Source organism: Pundamilia nyererei, unplaced genomic scaffold (assembly GCF_000239375.1).
Source record: "Pundamilia nyererei isolate P.nyererei 1_Seehausen unplaced genomic scaffold, PunNye1.0 scaffold00007, whole genome shotgun sequence".
Lineage (NCBI taxonomy): Eukaryota > Metazoa > Chordata > Actinopteri > Cichliformes > Cichlidae > Pundamilia > Pundamilia nyererei.
Window position 1 is genome coordinate 2523245 of NW_005187408.1, and position 19859 is coordinate 2543103.

At 41.2% G+C, this 19859-nt stretch overlaps 1 protein-coding gene across 2 annotated transcripts in view; it reads right to left on the reverse strand.

The window, feature by feature from the left end:
• Nucleotides 1-213: 213 nt before the first annotated feature.
• The window catches only part of myripb (myosin VIIA and Rab interacting protein b), a 120056-nt gene continuing 100410 nt past the window's right edge, over nucleotides 214-19859 (reverse strand). The window contains exons 5-18 of one of the 2 annotated variants that reach the window (XM_005722518.1): nucleotides 17568-17648; nucleotides 14248-14345; nucleotides 13857-13937; nucleotides 12997-13158; nucleotides 11330-11510; nucleotides 10473-10999; nucleotides 9572-9721; nucleotides 8548-9321; nucleotides 8193-8255; nucleotides 5329-5517; nucleotides 5078-5239; nucleotides 4843-4938; nucleotides 4565-4625; nucleotides 214-2921 (exon numbers count right to left, since the gene is read on the reverse strand). In XM_005722518.1, the coding sequence (XP_005722575.1) occupies nucleotides 2878-2921; nucleotides 4565-4625; nucleotides 4843-4938; nucleotides 5078-5239; nucleotides 5329-5517; nucleotides 8193-8255; nucleotides 8548-9321; nucleotides 9572-9721; nucleotides 10473-10999; nucleotides 11330-11510; nucleotides 12997-13158; nucleotides 13857-13937; nucleotides 14248-14345; nucleotides 17568-17648 (2669 nt within the window). In that variant the 3' untranslated portion in view covers nucleotides 214-2877. The remainder of the gene's footprint in view (nucleotides 2922-4564; nucleotides 4626-4842; nucleotides 4939-5077; nucleotides 5240-5328; nucleotides 5518-8192; nucleotides 8256-8547; nucleotides 9322-9571; nucleotides 9722-10472; nucleotides 11000-11329; nucleotides 11511-12996; nucleotides 13159-13856; nucleotides 13938-14247; nucleotides 14346-17567; nucleotides 17649-19859) is intronic. The other variant, XM_005722519.1, reaches the window with a different exon arrangement.

A 19859-nucleotide genomic window follows, 5' to 3' on the forward strand; every position in this document is an offset into this window, starting at 1 on the left:
TTATGAGCCTCACCCATGTCTGTACATAAAAATGCACTCTACATTGATTAATAAATCAGGATGTCATGATTATATCTGTTGACAACCTTGCTTGTAACTTTCGTGAGTGTGAAGGCAAACATTTTCTTTGAAAAAACAAGCAAACAAAACACAATTTTAAGTTTGCGAATTTTATTTATTTCATAATACATTTTTTTCTCAGAGTACTGTGGCACATAGAGAATCTGCATTTTTTTTCTTTTTTTGCTTGTTAATAATTTCCCCAACATATCGTATGGATTGCAACAAACAATTGCACATAAAAGTGAATGGCCCGCCTGTGGAGCTGTGCACAGTGAACCTCTTCATAGTCGTTCACACTGGATTTAAACAGGAACAAAAGCAACATTTGTTTTTAGCTCTGGGAGAATCTCATCACTTCTCAGTATCCGCGACACTGTTCCAACAACCAACGAGACGTCCTGTGCAATTCCAGCCTCACAAGTCATGACAATTATACACAGTCTCTTGCACAACACTGAACGATTTGTCAACTATGATTGGGCAATAAACACATTATCATATCATATCCATGTTTTTCACACATATAGTATATTAACAAATTCTGCAATGAGATATTGTTACTTTTTTAAATTATTTTTTTTACATTAGAAAAATACAGGACACTGATGATTGGACCCTTGTGGCTGTGCTTCTTAGAGAGACATTTTTCATCAGTTTGATAAAGCCAGAAACATGCTCTTTTTTACATCAACACCTCTGGAGAACAAGATTGACAAAAAATACAAGATCAATGTGCAAACCCAAGATGCGAAAGGCTGGGGATGAAAAGGTCACTAATAGAAGGGGCAGAGCATTCATACAGAAGATCATCACACCTTTCAAACACTATCAGAGAATCCAAACATGCTCTTATTAAGCTGGAGCCAAAGCAAGAACTCTGATAACTGTATGCATGGCTAACATAAAATCTCCCAAAACTGAAAGGCAGTATTCTCGTGTTTAAGGAGTACAAGTGTGCCTCTCATCACCTGTGTTTTCAAAGCATTTACCATCGTCATTACTGGCAGAACATCGAATGGTAAATGCAAGCTTACACTGAAAGCAATTTGAGTCATCACACATAAGAGAGTCTGGTAGGACTGACTGAGGTGGGTTCCTTTGAGGAGAGAATAAAGCCTTTAATTTGCAATAGTACTTATTTCAGTGGTATTGCATAAAAACGTTCAGTACAAAAATAAATTGCTCGTAACAAAATCATGGTTTCATGGCATTTGTTATATAGCCCGTCAGACTTTCTTATGTAAAAATCTTTACAAGAATCTTTGAATGCAACACAAAAGATCAGACGTGACCCCGGTAAAGGGAAAACATGAAAATACTCTTTTTTTTTCTCCTTAAATAAAAGGCCACAACGTTTGAAAGTAAACAAAGAAAGTGACAGGGAGGAGGAAGAATGGCTTTGCGTTGGAGAAACTACATATGTCACGGAGGAGGATTTTCAGACCCAACTTGAATATCAGATGGATGCCATCTTCATCTGCTTTATCCGAGGCCGGGTCGCGGGGGCAGCAGCCTAAGCAGAGAGGCCCAGACCTCCCTCGCCCCAGCCACCTCCACCGGCTTATCCAGGTGTTCCCCCGGATAAGCTGGATGGATGCTCCATGCAAACTATTTTTTTAATTTTGATCTATTTAAATGTTGTAACCCACAATTTCCAATATGTGAATGTATCTACAAATCAGCTTTTTCTTTCCTAAATAAATTTACACACTCCTCACCAGTGAAATGTCAGCATGGCAAATGGATGCTTAGCTTAGCTGAGAGACTAAAAAAGGAGGAAGCGGCGAGCTTGGTTCTGTCCAGCTCCCTTCGGTTTCGGATTATCATTAGCTGCCCATTTCTCAATTTGACCTCTCCTTTTTTCTTGATACAAGTTTGACAGTTTGCCTTGACAGTGGCTGGACTAAGTTACTTAGGTCACAGCAAGAAATTAAATGATTATATTTCCAACATGTTGACCTGGTCTTTTAACTAGCTTAATTTCTTCTCAGCTACAGTTTCTCAATGTGCTATTCCTTTATAGTCATCAAGCACATGGTGCAACGGACAAATCCTCCCCCAAACAAAACCAAAACACTGGTGACGTGATACTTTGAACATCTAAACAGCTCTTTTTTTCCAACTCTTTTCTGGTCTGCTTGTGATTTGTATAAATCAATAAAATATTGAAGGTTACAATCATCCCCATTTGGTGATTACCATCTGATAGCTATATGCGGGTGGATATTGACAATCATCAAAAAAAACAAAACAGTTTGAATAAATCCCCCGTAACATTTCTTGGTTCATGGTGACAAAGACGATGCAGTATAAAACATGGCTCAGCCTCTTTTCAGGACACTGAATCACACAAATTTTCTTATGATTTTCCACAGCTTCATTGCACATTAATTCACAACACTCTTGCAAACAGATAGAAAACTGAGTTTTTCTTTATCTGTACATATATATTCTTTTAAGTCGGTTTATGAGGAGTGTTTGCAGATCTTAAGGCAGAGAAACCGACTGTTAAATAACATATTTCTGTGTGTGTGTGTGTGTGAGTCTATGTGTGTGCAGTAAGGAGGAAAAACAGCATGAAATAGATCTTGTTAAAAGAGAAAGATCCAGCGATGTCTTCTTTGATCTCTTTAACTGATGGGTACTGAGCTTGTGTGAGGAATGAGTGCTGAGTTGGGTTACACAGGGCAGGTAGTGGCCCCTGCTTGGCCTGGAGCTAGAGGCAGATGCTGGGTCAAGGCACTGGATGTGAAGAGCCCCTGTCCCCGGGGCTTGAAAATAGCCCTGAGGGACTCATTGTGCTGTTGACTGTCACTATGGCCGAAATACTTTAACCTGCTGCTCTGGCTCCAACTTCTCTGAAATGAGAATAAATGCCACATTTTTATTTTAAGAAAAGCACGTGTGTCTTGATTCATGCTCAATCATCCAGGTAAGGAAATCCCCAAAAAGTTGATTCTGTTCATCTGGATATATCGTTTTCCCGATGATGCTACATCCAGATGAACAGAATCAACTTTTTGGGAAAAATCACATATATGTGTATTTATGTCCTTTGTCCTGTCTCCATCCTTCACCCCCAACCTATCATGACAGACAGCCATGATAGGTTGAGGTAGCCTGAGCCTAGATCTGAAAAAGTGAGATAGTGAGTACAAGCAGAGGAAATGGGCATCCTCCTTAGGGTGTCTTGGTTCTCCTTTAGGTAAGATTAGGTGCGGAGCGCAGTCATTGAGGCGGTACTCACTGTACAGCTGCTACACCTCCACATCAAAAGGAACCAACTGAGGTGGTTCAGGAATCTGACTAGGATGTCTCCTCGGCACTTTCTACATGAGGTGTTTTGGGCATGTCTTGGAGGCCCTGGGCAGGACATGCTGGAGAAATTACATCTAGCATCTGGTTTCGGAATGTCACAGTGTTTTCCCATGAAACTCTCAACTACTGTTGTTTTAAGCAATAAATCATGTTTCTGGAAACTGCCAGATAAAATGAAGGTTTCATAAAACAACGTGTATACTCCTTTCACAGAGCTCTGCAAACTGGCTCTAACCTGAATAGGAGTGGGGTCTCCAGTACACATTAGAGTAATTAGACAATTCAGTATCCTAAACTGGCAGATTTATGACATGGCAGTGGTAAAAGACAGATTTTGATAGTTCGTGATGGGGGTAGTACACACAGTTGCAAAAGCTTCATCACAACCTTGGTTTAAACAAGTCATTTATATTTATTCCATAATGTTGTATTGGATCAAAAAGTGCTTTTCCTCATGATCATTTCAAAGCAACAAGAAGGTTTGGTGGTGTATAGCTAAATGTCAGTATATTTTCACTACAAATGTGGAGCACGTTGTATGGACTGACAGAAGGAACACACTAAGGTGGAATTACTGAATCAATGTCTTGGTCACTGAGTTTGACCCATTGTCCTTTCTGCTGTCTCTCTTTGGAGCTTTGCTAAAAAGCCACCCTGAATCAAAGTCATTGTGTAGATGACGGTGAAGAAAAAACAGAGAGACAAAAAAGAAAATAAAGAAAGCTGCAGCAGAAAGAGGCTTTTCACGAATATGAAAAGGAACCGACTTACAGTTGGTTGATAAAACAGCCTTATCCCCCTGGACTGTGTGTGTGTTTCCATTTGGCTGCTTTACATCTAATGGAGCTTTTCAGTTACTTAGTCTCTTTTTAGCAAATGTATTCACTTTTACATCCATTCAATGGCCTCTCTCTTCTTTTAGGACAAAGCATAAAATGTGAGATGTTAACTAAGGCCGAATAAAAATGTCCCTCCCCTCTGTCTCAGTTCCCATCTCTAGGTGTCTCGGTTTCACACGCGTACATAAGCATACACGTTCACACTTTGTGTATATACAAGGCTGTACCCTGCATATGTCCGCAGTTTATTTCAGTTTTGTTTTTTAAAAAATGCATAAACACATTTTTCTTTATCTCAACATAATAGATTTCTCCAAAGTGAGCAAAATTGGCACGTTTGGTACCTTTTAGTGGAGGCGCTGGAAGCTTCCTCCTCTGATGGCGTGATGAGTCCAGGGTTTGAGGCTGTAATGAGAATATTACCATCGCTCATCTATTATAGTTCATTAAAATCAACAAACCAACCATATCTGACCATTTCTTTATTCCAATAACCATTCATTACTATATAAGCACAGACAAGTTCATCAGTTACACCAATACTCTTTAAAGACATTACATATGGCCTGAAAGTACAAAACAAATTGCAAAAGATTAAGCGTGCAGGAAGGCCAGTGAGTACCTTAGACTTTGGCTTGAGCTTGGAGAAGCGATTGCAGACAGTCACGTTCAGCCCAGCCGTTTTCAGAGCTGATATTCTTGCCTCAATGTTTGATATCTTAAAGCAAAAAGATGATTTTTTTCAAGAGAATTTAAGGTAATAGTTCTTCTTATCTTTGTTCAGGGTTTAGTAAGACTATAACATATGATTAGCAGTATAAAGATGTGTGCAAACAGTCATCGATCCTCTGAAGTACCTGCAGTTCAGACTGCTGGACTTGAGCAGCCGCGGTAGCCACTTGATCTTCCAGGAAGGCCAGCTCTTGGTCTGTCGTCCCACTGCTAATACTGCGGGCGCAGTGCTCTAGGTCTCCCAGTGCTCCCTCGAGGCCATACACCGCACCAGCAGCAAGATAAACCTGCACAGAAAAGAGCAAAACCTTTAGTTCCCATAAGCACCACTGATTCAGGAGGCAAAACTACTGGGTGGAGGTGCTCTCTAGCTTACATTCTCCTCCATTTTGGTAAGCCTCTGGTCCAACCTGCGGGTCTCAGAGCTGCTGGATATGGGAGAAGCACTCATAGACTCAGAAGGGGTGTAGCTCTCGCCTCCCGCCTCACCAATCAGGTCCTCAGTAGCATTCAAAACCTTTAGCACCTCCGTGGTGATGCTGCAGAGCGAAGCCGCTGAGCACTTCTGCTCCAGTCAAAGAACAAATAGAATAAACAGACCGTTTGAATTCAAGTGAGATTAAAATGAATTCAAGTGAAATGTCCAGAAACACTGGAGTCAGAGAGAAAACCTTATTACTCACACTGTTAAAGAGACTTAATGTGTGAGAAAAGCAGAAAATGTCAAGCAAGTACATCTAATCTGTAAACATCACCTTAAGGGCAAGGGCTTAATGTAGTGTAATACACATGAAATGATAATGAAAAATATATTTCATTTCGAGAGCAAGGGGATGTGACAAAAGGCAATTATGCAACTATTCAATTTTGGAACATTATGCAATCATTAGCGCTGTAAAAACATCCCCATTTCAAAAATGAATGTGAGCCAATAAAGATAATGCGGCATCATGTTTTAATCAGCTGCATTAGCCCCCTTTGGTTTTCACAATGTAAAGCCTTAAAAATAATAATACGTGAATAAAAAAGAACATTTTGCAGGTGACAAGCGCACATATATTTGTCACTCTGGTCGCCTAATTAATGTTTTGTGAGGACCCACATCTACACATGCTTGACCTGGATAAGCAGTCAGAGGGTGCAGAACAGGGATGTGAGAAATGGGGTAATGAGGTCTCAAGACAAAGCCAGAGAAGTGAGTCATCTTCAGTTGTTGTTGTTTTTTTTCTTAGGCTTTGAATTGGAAAATGATGGCACTGTGGACACACCATCTCTGGTCACTGAGCTTCAGGAAAGCAATTGCAGTTTGGATGTGAAGCTGAGGATTGGATCATTACTCAAAATAATCTAACATCTGCCAGTAGAGGAGATAAGATTGTCGATTGATGCCTCGGCTAATCAGGAAATGGAAATGACTTAAGTCAGCTGTGGAGATCTCTCATTTCAGCCAAACCCAAGCAGCCTGCCTCCAAATTTATGTCAAATAATGTGACAAATAATGATTCAAAAGTAAAGACGGTGAGTGAAGAAAGTTGCCGTTTCATCCTCTTGAGCTCATGTAAACACTGAGCAAGAATAAGAAATAGCAGTAAAGAGAGAAAGATGTTATTCCATAATGAATGAATAATTTGCTGAAGCTTTGATCAGTGGGATCGGAAGTACATCGATCCCTCTCGGGCACAGTGTGACAGTCCGAAAAGCCGGATTTTAGCCGGAGAAGGTAAGTGATGAAAAAGAGACCAGATGCTGGTTATCTTTTTTTCCTTTTTAAATCACTATCGATCGATCTTAAAAAAGAATGAGACGCAGAGATGGACACAGTGAGGTATCGATTTGGGTTGGTCAAAGGAGGAGTGGAGATGTGCTGATCCACTTCAAAGAAGTAGGCCATCACCCGTCTGATCAAACAGTCATCACAGACACTGATATCTCACTCCTATCAATGAGGAAAGTTGATCCTAGAACATAAAAAACAAAGAAACTAGTTTGATGCCTTTTGAATATAGGAATATGTCACACACAGGGAAGATAAATAAATAAGGAAGTCAGATTGGCGTACAGGAATAAAAAGTTGTTGTTCAACTTTTTTTCCTGTATCGTTCCCTCTGTGCATACACCGGGCCCAATTACCTTCTCCACCCTGAGGGCTAATCTCTAAAGCCTCAAAGCCTCAAATGACACCACCTGTGTCCACAGCAGTGGTTCTAGTGGGGATGAGCTCATAAGGGCATGAAAAGTAATGAACACAGGTGGTTGATATTTTGTGAATCTGGGATTATTTATTCAATATTCCTTGCTTTATGTCTATTTCTGTACACCATCCAGACCCTTACCTGCTGAAGATCACGTACGCTGAAAATGCTGTGAATTAGTACGACGGCAGTGAGCTACTCGGTTTTCATTCGGATTCATTTAATAAAGGCAAAACACTAGATATCGCTTCAAAAAGGCGCAAATATCACGGCTATGGTCACACGTTTTCCTCTATTCACATCGCACTGAGGCGTCCTGGCGGATTTGTAAAGGGAGCTGTGAAAGCCATCAGAAATAGATCACACCAGTACATGTGTCATACAAGCTGGAAGAGGCAAGCATTACTCATAGAAGCCCTTAGAATGAGTCTGCTTAATGATCAGCATCGACCCTCATGCCTCAGATGTATTGTCCAAGTGTGTACGTGTGTCCCATCTATCTGACTTTGTGTAGTTATTGATTTCTCAGTGCTGAGTTGATTATAAATGCAAAAAAAAAAAAAAGCAACTTTAAATATGAGCTGGAACAATACTTTTGACATAACAGATTGTAGTTTTGACATCTAGTTATTTAAAGTTTATTTTACCTGCCCAATATATGTCAAAAGTCATACATTAAACAATAAAGATTTCTGATAATACGCATACTTTTGTAGTGCACAAGAAATCAAAGTAATTTACAGTCTTAAACAGAAAAGTGAAGAAACGAATAACCTTCAGAAAGCCTGGAAACCTACTGCTCAACACACAGTCTCGCCCCTTGGAAGCAAAATGAAGGGATATGAGGGGTTTGCACAGCACTGTATGGACTGATAAAGAGTCCAAAAAAATTAGACCATTTTAATCATATGTATGCAATCATAATGCAATTTACTACAGTGCATGTAAATAAGATATTAAGGTCATAAATGAAATGGGATGGCTGCAGGTTTGTGTATCCTTGTGCATGACTTCCAACTACATCCTCTTTCTAGCCCTTATATCTCACCTGCTGTAAGACAGAGGAGAGCAACTGAAGCCTCTGAAGTTGCTCCAAGTCATTCTGTCCCACCTGACACATATGCACATACAGAAAGCACACACACGTTTACCAGGAACACACAGACCAGACAAAAAACTCAAAAACAACACAGCAAACCAGAGAAAACATGGGATGAGGGACAGATAATGACAGCACTGATTGTCAGGTAAATAACACAGGAGGTTGTGATAGGAAATAGATTTTGAAGGCACAAAAAAAAAGAATTTAAAAGCTTACAAACAGGCAACAAACAGACTGCAATGCAAGCACATGCAGAAGACGCTCTGCAGATGAAAATCAAATCTTGTGTACATCTCCCCACCTGGTTGTTTGACAGCGCCCCCTCGTGGGAAGAAGGGGTAACAGCAGGCGAACTTGCACTGGATCCGCTCCTCGCTCCCCCTTTCGGTCCCGCTTCCTTCTCCGCATCTCGTTTATGTTGTCTCTTACTCTGCCTGTTGGGTTCTCTTTTGTCTCCTCTCTTTTGTTCCTGGTCTTCCACTTTCATATCTAAACTCTCGCATGCCTTCTCAAACCTCCTCTCCCGACTTCTGCCGTCTTCTCTCACCGAGGGACTCTTTATTAGCTTCTCGCTTCTTTTAATCTCTTGTCCGTTCACTTGTTCTACTGCTTCGCTTGCTCTCTCTCTTGATTTGTCACTCACTCGCTGCCTCTCTCGCTCTCTTTCCTTTGGCTTCAATTTCTCTCTCTGTCTGTCACTTTCTTTATCCGTCTGCCTGTCTGCAGGCCAGTTTGTGCACTCTTCCTCAGACGAGCTGCTGTCTTTGCTGTTGGCACTGATGACCAGCTGACCAAGTCTAGACTGCAGCTCCCCTTCTAGGGGATCTCTGGTTGTGGATCCAGGCCCTGAGCTACTGGATGAGAGCTCTCGCCCCAGGGTCAAGGAGGGTGGCTGAGAAGGGCTGGGGACCGGTGAATTTGGCGCCAGTGTGTCCAGGTCCTCTGGCTCAGTTGTCATAGCATCTAATTTGAAGGCGTCTGGTGCAGCTGTGGCCACTGGTATAGTGTCAGATTTTGGCTGTTCCTCACTTAATCCCCTCTTCAGCAGGGCGTGGAGTAGAATACCACTGTTTTCCTTAAAGGTCGACATGTAAAATCAAAAGATAATTGTAAAAAATCGAGCAGGTAACCTATATTTGCAGATTTTAAAGACTAAAGCCTAACCCTAAAGAGAAAAGCAGCCTGAACTAGAGACCTTCATTTGGTTCCTTCTAATCGTGAAACAATGCTTTACAACCAAGCCGAACAGCCCCAATAAATAGATGCACAGATGGATTTTAAAGTGAGTTCCTCTTAACAACCAATAAGGAATCACTAAATTTTACCTGCACTAAGGGGTAGACGGACTGTGGATGGCTCTGGCCTCCAGTCCTGTTTTGCTCTGATGATGACTCCCTCTTACTCTTCCTGCGTCGCCGTGATCTTCTGACGGGATCACTTTGCCTCTCCTCTGCCTCGCTACTGTCTCCCATCACCTGGGAACAGTGACAGGAAGTAAACAGGTACATGTGCCACCGTTACATATCAGATTAAAGCTTTCACATGCTTTTCTTTCTAGGACTGTCTTTTGTTATCAGGTTTTAATTGAACGCAACTATTATTTCTGTATCTTTGTCGGCTCATTTGAGGCCTCTGCACCAAGGACTGCAAGTAAAAACTCACGTATCTTTTGTTCTCTATTGTTGTCTCTACTAAAAAAAAGAGCTAACTGGGGGGTGGGTACTTTTCACTTAAGGAACATGGAGTCTCTTTTCAGAGTACAAAAAAGTGTAACAGGGAGCATCCCCAGTTCTACAAAAGCAGTCATGACCTTTTAATCAGCAAATAAAGAGCTGTTGAGTAATTAATTGATATAGGACTTTAAGACTGATAGCAATACCGATATTTGGTGAAGCCAATACTCTGATATATCAGTCAATATTCTTTCTTTCTTCCTTTTAGAATCTCTTAGGTTCTTCAGTTATGCTCTCTCCTGCTCTGCTGTTGATCAGCAGGTTGTTGTGCTTGTGATGATCTATACACGCAATTCCAACAGGCAAGTTGCAGAGTGCCCTCTGGTGGACAACATCAACACTGATAATATGGTTGAAAGGTGTTTGCAGATATTATAATTATAATATTTGCAGATATTAGTCCACCAACTACTTGGTATGGCTCTAAAATTCTCACTACAAAGGACAATATTTACATCTGACTTTGTAGAACAGGATAATTCAAAGACATCACCTTAGGGTTAAAGTTCACATCCAATGACTCTGATTGGACTGGGTATGGAGAAAAGTTCTGCTGAAGGTGTTGGTGATGCAGCGGCTGGTGATGAGGGTGAAGGTGTGTATCCGGTGGTCCTTTCTTCCTCATCAGATTGTGGGGTGGTTTACGGGGACACGCAGAAAGCACTGACGAGGCCTCGGAGTCTGAGTTGAGAGTCTCTGTGTTGGTGTACTGCCCCGAGGATGGTGAGGTGACCGGGAGATGCTGAGTGTAAATCCACTCGGGGTCGTGCTGGGAGTCCGTGTAGTAAGTCTCATCTGACAGTTTGCGGCGAAACTGCCTCAGCGCTGCACCCCAGCCACCTTCATCGTCCTCCTCTGAGTCAGATCCCATCTCGTCGTAAGCGGAGACAACGCCAGACTCCTTTTCCAGCACGCTGAACAACAGGCTCTTCCTCTTGGTGAGCAGGCTGGGCCGAGACAGCTGGGAACTGTGCAGGGCAATCCAGTTGCCGTCTGGACTCTGGAGCACTGAAGAGGCACCTGGATGAAAATCACAAGCAGCAGCAGGAAGTATAGAAGAACAGAGTCAACTGCAGGGATTCAGAGAGTACTAAATAAATTCAATATCCATACTCTCAATAAAATTATATGAGGCTAATATAGAGCAATGCATGGGGTAAATTTCTACAAATAATTTGTATGTCTTTGTATGTAGGTGCATCTTTACGACATGTAAAAGTAAATCTATGGCCTTTTTCTAAAAATCTTTAAATCTATTCAGTTATGCATCTACACAAAGTTATATTTAAACTGATAAAAGCGAAATGGAAAGCTGCTCAACCAAAAAGAGTCTGTGAGTGTGACTTTTACTCGAGTTATCCAGGCGATCCATGCTCTTCCAGGTGGGTAAAGATGTGGCCGCCTTTGGCTCCCTTTTCAGAGAAGCGTATTCCTGCAAGCCGTCGTTGCCGCCACCGGCCTCAGCTACCTCCTCCTCTGGACCCTTCTCTGGGGAGTCGTCACTGGTGAGAGAGAACGCTGACCGCAACCGCTGCAAGAACAAACATTGACACACACACAGGTAAATACAGAGAAATATGACACAGATCCAAAGAATGGTACACAACTCTGTTGACAAGTTCTTTCTTTTTTTTTTAGTTTTTTGTTGACAGGAAGTTCAGACAGATTTTTAGCTGAGAAACAGAGATAACTGGCACTTGGCCAGAAAAGATAATATCCATATATAGTAATTAAGTAATACACATAAGAGCATTTGGTCCATCTGGACAATTCACTTCCTCTCCAGCAATAAAAAAACCCCTAAAACGTCACTACTATGCCGGCTGTAATTTACCATTCTCACCAGCAGGTGGAGCTATAACACTGAGCAAATATCTACTAAGCAGTTCCTGTGATTCTTTCTGTGTGAAACAAATAAAAGTTATACATTTACATTAGCTCAAGATTTTAATATACTAAATCACTAGTCATTTATTACTTAATTTTTGTGTATTGTGTATTTTTGTGTAATATTTGTGTATCTGTGGAACAACATAATTTACATTCATGAGAGCTTTTTGGTGCATTTTACATTTGGCAGCTTTGAATAGTGTCTGATCTGTACTCTGGCGTCAATTCGAAAAATAAGCTAAGCTAAGCTATACTTTATTCTTCTCCCAAATTTGAGAAATTAATTGCAGAATTAAACACACAAAAATTCCTCTTTAAAAAGGGTGGGGTACAACATTAAGGTTTAGTGTTACACCGCGTAAGTACGCACGTGAGTGTAAATCTGCATGCTTTGTCTGTCAGTGAGTGGTTTTGTAGAGAGCTGATAAACACAGCTTATCCCATGGCAGGCAGAGCAGTCGAGGAGGATCCCTGCGTATTTCACAAGACTTTGATCTTCACTGAGTGAAACAGCAGGAAACTGAAGGCAGAGCCCCGGGGAGAGCAGCCTTGATGCTCTGCACACACACAGGACGATGACAAATCTCCAGGAGTCCTTGGTGACTTGTAGTATGAACCCGTGCCAGGTTTGTGTACTATTGATTTGCCTATGTGTTCCTGTGTGAGGACTTGCTGTAGTTGGCATATTGTATTATCTTTTTTCAAAAAAAAAAGGACCTTTCCCTCAAACCCTCAACAGTAAGTAAACTCTTCCAGAATTCTCCAACACATCATTAAGAAAAATTAGTATTAAAAAAAAAGAGTCTGAGGAAAAAAATACAGCTTATATTAGGAAATCTAATCGTACTACCTAATTTCAAGTGACTGCATTCACAGTTAGTCAAAAAAAGAGAACCTGTCATCGGTGGGTCACGTACAGAGCAGTATGTGATCCATGCTACTAAGAAATCACACACTGTAGTGCCTCTTAGAAGTGTCTCATTGGCTATGTCCTTCTTTAATATACCGGTTATGCTTTATCTGTATTTATTCTGCATGTTTGTTTTTGACTTAAATAGAGATGGCTGAATACGGCAGCATGACATGCTCCATATGTCCCAACAGTTTAGACTGACACAGGGACTCACATAGAGAGAGTAGGAGGTTTTGAGCGGGTCTTGTGGTCCTTGTGATGAAGTGTGAGGCTGAGAAGGAGAGGGCAGTTCACTGGGCTGGATCAGAGACTGAGACTGAGGCCAGACAAAGTCAAACTCTGTCTGCATCTCTGAACGCTTCCTTCTCTGGATGATCTGAGGGAAAAGAAAAAGAAAAAAAGGAAGTGAAGAAGGCGATGAGGAGAGAGAACATGACAGAGACTGTGCATACAAGCTATGAGGCGTACACAACACGCTTTTTAAAAGGATGAACTAGAATAATAAATGCACAATGGAAAGCAGAAATGCGCTCGTACAACAGAATTTTATGTTTAGCCATTAATAATTTTTAAAGCGATGATTTAATTTTCATTTAAATTTTATTGTAACATTATGTGCTGAAATCTTCAAAGTATTTCATTTCCAGTGAACTGATTTCCAACACGTTTGACTTTAAACTCAAAGGCAATCAAACAACTGCAGATCCTGGCTCCACTCACTATCTGCATGCAAATTAAATGCCACGTGTAAAATTAAAGCAGTTGTCACTTGAATTTTAAAGTAATTTATGCAGATTGTGACACTCTAAATTATCATTTTCGAAGACCTTCTGCTCTTTTCTTGCTTGAAAATTATTTCCTGTGCCATATTTCACTAAAACGTTATATAAGTGCAATGACTTCTGTTTGAAATTATAGAGTAAAAGCGTAATTATTTGTCAATCCATTTGTAAAGGGTGGAGAGGGAAGGCATAGCCTGAAGTGCTACATTTTTTTTTATTTTGAAAGATTTTAGCTGCAATTAATGCTTCCACATAAAAGAGACGAATAAACCTGCAGTAAAGTAATACCTACTTTTTGTACAATGGTTGTGGCGAGTTCTTCTATGAGCTCCTCTTTGTGGTCCCGCAGATACCGAGCCTCATTCTGTTTCTCCTACACACACACACAGACACACACACACACACACACACAGCATATTCAGTTCAAAGTGAATGTGAATTACCAAGAGAGAGTCTGTGCAAAGGTCTTTGCCAAAAACCATGACTGTATCCAGCTGATACTGAGACCAAGAGGGAGGCAAGAGAAGAGGAGAAGTAAGAAGCCATGACAGTGATATAGGGGATTGAAAATATGGGGATGGAGAGCAGGAAGGCAATACGAAAGCTCTGAAAAGTGGGGGGAAGAAAAGAGGAGGCAGAGGACAAGAGAGGGAGAGGAGAAGGGGAAGAGAGGGATGTCTTACCAAGCTGTCACTGAACTCCTCTGCCTTAGCAATGGCCTCCTCTATAGCCTCCTCAGCAACACGCAGGGCAACTGTGAGTGTCTCTGCCATACTGTGCCCTGGTAACACAACACAGCGCACACAAGAATAAATGCATGCATACATGTATACAGAGTTCCCTTAAACTTCCCTCACCTGTGGATGGTAATAGTGATCCACTGCTTCGCTCCAGAATGAACTAGACTACATAGAGAAAAGTAATGGGCCACATACAGGTTATACCTACAGTATCGACTTGAAACCCATGCCACAAAGCTCCCGGTGCACAGCTTTTGTGCTGATGTTAATGCCAATGGAGATTCGGTTCTATGCTGTTATTGAGTAAGCAAAGCGTCAGAGACTTTTATTAAGTCCATCAGCACTCTGCACAGAGAGACACAGACACCGCTTAATTAACTTTACACAAACCACTCTCAAATTCAATCTTTAAACGGCCAAATTTTTTAAACATTCGTAAAGGCACACTGCATGGCTAGTGCTTGATTTTATAAATCAGCGGCAATGGGACTGAAAAGACCTGAATCCAAAGATTTAGAGGTGTGGCCTAATATTTTGGTCCATTTGGCGCATTTAAATGAATATTTCCTGAAATTTCCTCCAGACATTCATAGTTTCCTAGAGCCCTAAATTACCTTATTTGAGCTTTTTGCACAAATGTTAGTTTCTAACTATTGCAGCAGTCATGCCATTGAAATTAGACAGGTGCTTTCTATTGTAAGGTAAAGACCCTGCATTAATACAGAGAAAACCCCAGCAATCAGACAACCCTCTACGACTAATTGGTTGGCAACAGTGGGAAGGAAAAACTCCTTTTAACAAGAAGAAACTGGCGCCATCTGCTGTGACCTGTTGGGCACAAGGGAAGGGACTGTGGAAGGGTGCCTTCTGTCCTGAATGTAATTATAATAGCTAATGGTTAAACACAGTGGTGTAGAAACTAGAGATGGCACGATACCACTTTTTTATGTCCGATACCGATACCGATATCATAAATTTGGCTATCTGCCGATACCGATATGAATCCGATATAGTGTTTTTTAATCAACAAAACAGTTTTTTAAAATATCGTTGCTGCATTTTGTATAAGTTCATACTCAAGTTTAAAACAACAACTACACTAAAGCTATTCTGTTATGCCTGTATGCAAAAAAAATATTTCATAGTTCAGCAATACTGATCAATCTAATAAACTTAAACCTGCACCATCCTCCCTATTCTGGTATAAAGAGTACTTAGCAGAAATATTAAGCAACCTAACTAATAGGGTTCCAACTCCCAGCAACAACAAAAATAAATAAATAAAAAATAGGGAACCACCCCTCACGCGCCACCTCATGATGCTTAATCGACGTAATCAACCTTAATTTGATGCAGTGTGGAAATAAAATGCACAGAAATCAATTATTTTTCAAGAAATATTAAATAGATTCAACATCTTTCTTCAGCAAAACTGCAGACTGCACAGATGGTACCTTCCCAAAGGAAAAAGTACTATAGCTTACTAGGGTATATTAGACTTAATAGTTACTATATACAGTAATGGACTTCTATACATTTTACATCAAATTAAAACTTTGGGTGTCAGATAATTATTTATTAAAAGCTAGACATTTTAAATGAGAATAAGAAAGAAAAGTATGTCTTTGTGCCCCCTTTTCCCTGTTAATGCCCCATCGGCCTCCCTGGCTAAACTTTGCTAGATCCGCCCCTGCACAGTTACCAGCGTCAGCTACGTAGAAAAAGATCCTGGAGTAGAAAGTAATATTAAATACATTCTAACAACAGCTTATCAAGCTTAAACGTGCTGCTGTTGTTCAGCCGCTGGTTTCCTCTTTCTGGTGCAAAGTGGGCCAAAAGCAAACTAGAGACACGGACTCGCGACAGAAAAGCTGATCAGCTGATCGTTAAGCAGTTTCATGATCGAAGTAGCAGCAGGAGAGGCAGTCGCTTGTTAAGCTTAACGCAGCTTCCACATAAAAGAGATGAATAAACCTGCAGTAAAGTAATACCTACTTTTTGTACAATGGTTGTGGCGAGTTCTTCTATGAGCTCCTCTTTGTGGTCCCGCAGATACCGAGCCTCATTCTGTTTCTCCTACACACACACACAGACACACACCGACTGGTAGGAAAGTGGGTGGAACTGCACGTCGATTGTGATATTTAATGGATCGGATTACATTTTTTATTTTTCTCCGATATCCGCTCCAGTAATTTAGGTCAGTATTGGACCGATACCGATACGTAATATCGGATCGGTCCATCTCTAGTAGAAACACAGTGAAAAAGAGTGAGTGAAGAAGAAATGCTAAGTGTTTAATGGGAGCAGCCTGAGACCATTGGTGCATAATTAAGGTAGGTTTTCAGGGTCACCTGATCTAGTTCCATCTCCTTTATCAAAAAGGAAGTTTTAAGCTTAATCTTAAACAGTCTGTCTCCCAAATCCAAACTGGGAGCTGGTTCCACAGAAGAGTCCTGAAAGCTGTCGACTCTGCCTCCCATTCTACATTTAAATACCCCAGGAGCCACAAGTAAACTAGCAGTCTGAGAATCAAGTGCTCTATTGTGGTGATATGATACTATGAGGTCTAAAAGATAAGATGGGGACTGATTATTCAAAATATTATTCAAAATGCTAGATTTAACAGGGATCCATTGAAGGCAAGGTAATATGGGAGAAATACGCTCTTTCTCCTTCTAGTTCCTATTTAGTGCCTGCTTAGTGCTGATGTTGCTAGGATGCTGAAATTCAAACGATTTTATTTAATGTGTACAACGACCCTCAGTTTGACTCATACTACGATTATTTTACCCTTGCTTTAAATCATCATAAAAGAGCGCAGTTTTGTTGGCATTTCTGACACACCTATAAACACAAATACACACATACACACATTAAGCATATGGTATTTTTTTTCTGCATGGGCCTTTTAGAAGTTGACATTATCTAAATGGCAGATCTTGATCACTGCACACAGCAGATAATTACCAGTAAACAAACAAAATTGGGTTTGTTTATTGTCAGCCGCATATCTTGTTAGCATATTTATCCATTTATGAAAGCGTACGTGTAAATATAATAAGCATCCACAAGAAAATCTGCTGTCTGTGGTGAGCACAGGGCGGGAATTTTATTTATGTGCACTTTTGCATGAAAGGAGGTTTATTTGCATTTGCATCCAGGAGATATAGAAAAGCACAAGCATGCTGATTCTACCTGTGGCAGGAATTACTCATCTGCAGTGCCACAAAACGCCGCCCTCCCATCACCGCATCCCTCACCTTCGCTCTGCTTGTAGAAGGCGGAGTCACTGCCGCAGACGCTGCCATCGTTGTCGTTGCTTCCCTCGTGAACGCTGCTTTCTGAAACACAGAGGTCGTGAAACGAAGCCTTCAGATAAAAGCTTTCAAACACAGCCTGTCACAGAACTTCAAATATCCTGCGTGTATCATTCCAGAAAATAGAATCGCCGCATGCTTTTTTTTTTTGTTCTGTCACCACGTTAAAAGTAGGTTACACTGCTAATGTCACCAAGACCTCTTTTTCTACTCTCGTCAACTGGATTCCCAACTGCACTTTTGTCATCTTGTCAATTTGTATTGTTTCGCTTCTTCGACTCGGCGCCATTTCCCAATTGTGATGTTTAAAAGAAAAAGAAAAAGAAATAAACAAAAATAAGATGACAGTTGAAAGAAAATGACAATTCATCTGATAATTCCCTTTGCCTTTCAAACAAATGACATGTTTTTGCTCACCAAGGACACTTTCTCTTAAGCATCACAGTGCAGTGGTGTGTTGTTTTTCCTGTGTGTGTTTTATGTCTAATTCAGGCCAACTCTCTTGTGAGTCTGTGCTATATGTGTGCAGTTATCTTTTTTGAGCAAATTTCTAAAATCTAGAGTTACAGCAAAAGGGACGTTCCTGTAACTCAAGATGGAAATTTGACAGGTCTACTTAAAGAGCTGTGAAACCCCAGAGAAGGAGTAGTAGTTACTATGTGCCCGCCTTCAAAACCAAATATTCCCTTAGTGGCCCATTAACTCCTGTTAGATATCTCCCCTGTGGTTCCCATTTATTGTGGCCTTTCACATCAATCTAGCTGTTAAAAAAATGAAAAGGGAGCACGTGGACATGCAGATTTTAAGAAGACAAACTGTCAGATGACCCTAGAGAGCTCTCTGGGTGAATTTCCAACTTAGCCTCTGATATAAGTCCTTCTCAAACATGAATCCTTGCTCTTTTTCCGTCTTTGGTTTTCACTTCAGCTTGTTTCCACTTAGCACTCGGAGCCAAAACAAAAACCAAACTTCTACTCAAAGCCTAGGCTTTGTCCCAACATTTCAGCCCCTGCTGCTAACAAAACCCACAAGCAAGACTAAATTCCATGATTCCCACTCTTGGCCCGTCTCCTATAGCTTCTGCCGTTAATCTAGCCCCGATGCTGCTCCTGTTGGACGGGCTGCTGTCACTGACTAAATACACAGAAGCAGCAGAATGTGCCCGATGGTTTGGTGCAAGTCTGCCACTGATCTCTGCCACAGCTAACTGCAACACTGCCAAGAAAACAGGCAAACCAGAGCCATCACTCTTTCACACTCCAGTGTTTCTATTGGATGAAAGGTGGATATCTCCCCTGAATATGTACATTTTGCAAGGAGCAGCAATAAGTCTTATAAAAGGCTTTCAGCCTGGGTTTAATGGGTCCTACGGATGAAAAAAGGAAGCCAAGTAAACAAAAAAAACAAATCCATCAAAATTACAGAAACAGCATTTTCTCCATTCCCCCATGAGAGCAGCAGTAACAGAGCCAGCTGTCAGCCGTGCTGTACTAGTCCAACTCTACAGCAAGATGAACTACTGTTTGTCAAAGCTCTGCAACATTATAGTGCAGAGCCCGAAAGCCTCTAAACTGCTATATTACTTCTTTCTGACCCCCAGAAAAAACAATGTTGAACGTGCCTCTACGCACGGCTTTAAAGTCGCATTGGCCTCACTCTACTTTGAGGAGTTGTCATAGATTTTGCGCTGCCTCGTGCATGTCCACTTGTAAGCCCAGTTCTCCCAGTTGCAGTAAGGTATAACAAGTCCCCAAACTATTACATGCTCCACACCTCCTTTCCTCCTCCAAAGTTGTCTCACCTTGACTCACACGGAGTCCAACAGAGTGGTACTGTTCTCGCTTGGTTAGAGCTGAATTATAGTTTCTGACAGTGTGGAAGGGGACAATAGGTGGGGGAAATTACCTGCAGCTGCTCAGGACAATGTAGACACAGAAAAGACCGCTGTCACAGAAAGTGACACGCCTCACAAGAATCACACAGACACACACCGACTGGTAGGAAAGTGGGTGGAACTGCACGTCGACACAGAGGATGAAAATCTTTCTTAACCTTAATGGAAGCAGCCTGGAGCACGCTGTCGTTTATTCAGCGTATATTCATCACCGACGAGCACTTTACAAATTTAACAAAAAGTGCCTCCGCTCGCGACGAGCTGCAAACACAAAATTGACTTATCGCATAATAAAGTGAATACGGCAAATGTGTTGGCAAACAGTTGCTTATTTAACATTC